Here is a 4454-nt window from a genome sequence, read left to right as displayed (position 1 = left end):
ATATTTTTATTGAATGGACTTCAGTCATCGGAACAGAACCAGTCTGGGCCGCTGTTAGAACACGACCCAAAAACTTGCAGGTTTTTACAGTTTTATTCAAAGCAAACAAACTAAAATTCTGGTTTTGTTCTCTGGGAGAATTTTGTTTGGACCCAACAGAACTAGAAACTGGAGTCTGAACACCCAGTACTAACTGGTTTGTCTGGTTCCAAAGCCTTCATAGCATGTTCTGTAGATTTCTGCTTGTTTTTCTCCCTCAGTGATGAAGCTCTGTTTGATGAGTGACTTCCTGTCGGGTCGATACAGAAACATGATGTTGTGTAAGATGATCCCCGCTGACCGTCAGCACACAGTCCATTAGAGCCTGATGGAGGTCCGGGACGGGCTCTGATGGAAAACTGGGAGCTGAGATGGAAGCAGCGCATCGATCTGCTGTTCAGTCTGCAGACGGCCCATCAGGGAAACACTCAGCTGATCTCTGACGTTCAGGCTGTTCCTGCAGAAACTCTGCTCCGTTTCACCGCAGGAACCCGGAAGATCCCTCAGCAGCACTAAGCGGAACCCAGAACCCACAGATCTTGCTCATTCTGGGTGTGATCCAAAAGTCTGGAATCTCCCATCCCCCCACCCATCTCTCTCCACAAGCCCCGCCCCCAGCAGTCATCAGAAGTCCAGCCACTCGCTGATGTAAATGCAGCTCGACGGGGAGATCTCTCCTCCTTCGTGGCAGTCGTGGAACACCTGCAGAGAGAGAGTGGGAGATCAGGTGGGGCTGAGGAGGGGGCGAAAGGTGTGTTAAGGTGGCTGTGGTTACCGGGCAGAGTCCGCAGGGCGTCTTGACGAGGCCGGTGGGGGGCAGGATGGCGTTGACGCCCCGGTAGAGCTTCATCTGTCCGTCCACGCTGCCCACCGTCCCTTCCTTCGCTGCGATCACAGTCATCTCCACCTTCCCGTCATAGATCAGCGTGTTCAGGATGGTCTCGATGTCGTCCATGGAAAGGTCCACCTGCTCCCCAAACACACAGGTCAGCCTACAGAAAGGTCACCTGATGATGCGTGTGATTGGAGGGAGGGGCGGAGTCACCTTGCTGATTCCAAGCTCACAGATGTACTTCCAAACCTCGTGGGAGGTGGCAAAGGAACTGTTCCTCTGGACCATGGGACTCTGCTTGCCGTCCTTTGCTGCCTCCGCCTCAGAACAGAAGAGAGAGAGGGTCATGACCACAGGTCGGATCAGATTCTATACGTTTACCTTCATCACAAGTCTCAAAGGCCCCGCCCCCTGAAGCACATCACCATAGAGCCCCCAGGAGGGCGTCTCATCTGCCCCCCTTTTTTCCCAGCTTTTTATTGTCATTACACCGTCACAAGTACAGACTAATTAAATGAACTCTGTATTTAACCCAAGCCTTTGGGGAGCAGTGTTGGGTTAAGGGTCTTTGCTCAGGGACCCAGAGTGGCAGTCTGTGGGAGTGAGGCTTGAAATCTGAACCTCCGGATTCCAAGCGCAATGCTCTAACCACTCGGCCGCCACTCCTCTGCTGGCCTGTATCCTCCCTGCTCCTCCGACTGAACCTGAACTGGTGTGTGGGCGCACACTGGTTTATGACATCGACTTAGTAAAGGCTTTATGGGGATGAGGGCTGGTCCTAATGTGGTGGACCGCCATTTTTAACTTAAGCCTCTGACCTTCGCACTGAAAGTAGCTGGTTAACGCGTTTTACTAACACAGCCAATCGGCATTTGGCTCCCTTCCCACTGGGGAAAAAAAAGCTGGATCTAACCCCTCACTATCAAGCTTTGTGGCCTCTGTACCCCCACTGCTGTATGTCTGGTGACATAATCACGCTGGTTTAGTGTTGATGCTGTCCCTATGCAACTGAAATCAGGAAAGTAAACAATGGAGAGCAACATGTAAGGAAGCCAGGGTGTAGTCAGTGTGCTTTGTTGCATTGCTTTTTTTCCTCTTTCTGAATCCCTCTAACTAGCACTGCACCATGTTTATCGAATGTAAACAGAGTTGTTTCAGCTTGTTAGATCAGACGCGACTAGCGCACTGTGTCGACGTCCGTTGCTCTCAATAGTATAGGGATGGAACGGTTTATGAAAACCGTCCGAACGGTTCGGTTCTCGGTTCGATTCGCGTGTGTTGTGATCGGTTCATGCGCTGCTCCTTTTTCTCATAGGCGAAGCGTTTACACTCCAGAGCAGAAGGTGGCGGTACTGCGACCAAAGCCAACCACCAGTAGTAAACAAGAAGAAGAAGAAGCGAAGCAGCGTAGCCGGGTGTAGCAGAAAAAAATCAGTTGTTGTGGAGAATTGTGTGGGTATGGCGAGTGGGAAAGAACAGGAGTTGGAAGACGCGCCAGCAGCACTTTATAGGTCTGCTGTATGGGACCACTTTGCATTTAGAGTGACCTACGATGACGGCAGAAAGAAAGTTGTGGATAAAAGTGCAACAGAGTGCAAGCATTGTGCAACACGTTTTGTTTATGCTAACAGCAACATGACCAACATGTCATGCTAACCCCAAAATCCCACATACTCCGTCAGCGCTGCACTCCAGACCGCCTGCTCAAAGCAAAGCCTACAGCCTCCGCTGTGGCTCCCGTCCGCTCTGAGTTCCTTGGAGATCGTAGAGGGCATGCGCGAGATGATTAAATTCAAAGCAGCAAAACATTCGGAAATGAACCAGGGTTTCCGCGGATCATTAAAAATAATTACAATTCATTAATTTTTAATTAATTATTCTTTTTTTTATATAAAAAAATTGTCAATTTTAATGTTTTATTTATATTACAAAAAGAAATCGTAATAAAAAAATTACTATTTATGATGTTTTAAAAATTAATACCTACGAAAGACTGATTTAAGACATTTTAATACCAATTCGTTTTATTTTGAAGAATTCAATGCCTTTTAAGACTTTTTAAGGACCTGCGGGAACCCTGAGTTAGGGATTTCGGGGTTGGAGGTAAGGTGTGAATTAACTTTAGGTTAAAGTAAAGGGGTTTAGGCATAAATGCAATAAATAAAATGAAAGCAGGTCAATGTAAAGTCTTTATATTGATAGGAATAAAAACCTGTGTGTTTGTGTTTGCTCTGGTTTGTGCATCAGAGAGACGACTTTAGGATACCAGCAGAAATGTGGACGCCATTCTGGTCCAACGGTTAGGTACACGGGTAATGGTGAGGCTTGGTGTAATTATCAGGGTTAAGGCATAGAAAGGATTATGATGACTGTAAATCAATGAAAGTCAACATATGGTCCTCACTACCTGAGATGCTGCTCAGAGACACAGCTTTGGACCGATCAGCAGCAGGAAAGTCTTTTTTGTCTTTAGCAAAGCTGAGGTGCTTCTAAAGCCATCTCTTCTTCATGAGTGGTTTAACACGTGGAAAGTGAAGGAGGAAACACACTTCTTGTCCTTGAAGCACTGACTCCAGCCGGAGTCCACTCTATATAAATCTCCCCAACATTTTTAAATGGCTTCTGTTTCACAATCCTCTGTAGGGTGTGGCCATCCCTATTGCTTGTACGTTTTTTTCTACCACATCTTTTCCTTCCTTTGGCCTCTATAAATGTTCTCTGACAATGAGCTTTGTACAGCCAGCCTCTTTAGCAATGACCTTTTACCTCATGCCCTCTTTGTCAGTCTGCAGATTTCCCTTATGATGGATGTATCAATCTCATAATTAAATCAATTTGCCGAATAGAAAAACTGCAATAAAAAAAAAAGAAAAATGTTTTTACAACTCAATTAGTTGGTTTTTCAGTCGCATCAAAATTATTATATTTTGCAAAACCACAATAGCAACCCTTTTTTCAGATCACACCAGTCACGGGATCTGCAGTTGGACCTTACTGCCTTGCAAAAAGACGAAGATCGGAAGTAGTTGGAGGATGATGGCGTGGCGTATTTGGGTTCTTAAGGAAGTAGAGTAGGTTTCACATTTAGTTTGCGACGATGAGCACCGGAGCCGCGGCTGAAATATGGATATATCATGTATTTACATCTGCCTCTGCCATGTTGTTTTCAAAAGTTATGGCATAAATAAACGTACTAATGTGCAATTTAATTTGTTATTTAATGAAAATGCCACAACTGAATTTGCATTTTCAAGATTAGCAGAATATCAACATGGTTTTTACGCATTTGTAATGGAAATGCAGCTATCCTCTAAAGGCCGTTTTAGGTGTTTTGTTAATTAGCTGGTCAGAGCGTGACACCAGGTATCTTCCATGTTCAATCTTTCCATAATGTTCTAATTTACTGATATTAAATTTGGCTTTGTCATTAGTTGGCAGTTTTAATCGCTTATATTAAAATATATGGAATATATCAGTTTGCGTTAGTGGATGAATTTAATATACAAGTTTCCACTAGGGATGCACGATATTGGGATTTTGGCCGATATCCGATATGCCGATATTTTAAAACTCATGTAGCCGA

The 4454-nt window shown here is 45.1% G+C and overlaps 1 protein-coding gene across 1 annotated transcript in view; it reads right to left on the bottom strand.

Annotated features, from left to right (window-relative positions):
• polr3f (polymerase (RNA) III (DNA directed) polypeptide F, 39 kDa) overlaps window positions 1–4454 on the bottom strand; it is a 13497-nt gene continuing 9043 nt past the window's right edge. Inside the window, exons 7-9 of the mRNA XM_015371425.1 lie at window positions 1085–1192; window positions 815–1006; window positions 1–741 (exon numbers count right to left, since the gene is read on the bottom strand). Coding sequence (XP_015226911.1) covers window positions 664–741; window positions 815–1006; window positions 1085–1192 — 378 coding nt within the window. The 3' untranslated portion in view covers window positions 1–663. The remainder of the gene's footprint in view (window positions 742–814; window positions 1007–1084; window positions 1193–4454) is intronic.

This window comes from Cyprinodon variegatus, unplaced genomic scaffold (assembly GCF_000732505.1).
Source record: "Cyprinodon variegatus isolate N-32 unplaced genomic scaffold, C_variegatus-1.0 Scaffold58, whole genome shotgun sequence".
In the NCBI taxonomy this organism is placed as follows: domain Eukaryota; kingdom Metazoa; phylum Chordata; class Actinopteri; order Cyprinodontiformes; family Cyprinodontidae; genus Cyprinodon; species Cyprinodon variegatus.
This window is presented reverse-complemented; position numbering and strand designations above follow the sequence as displayed.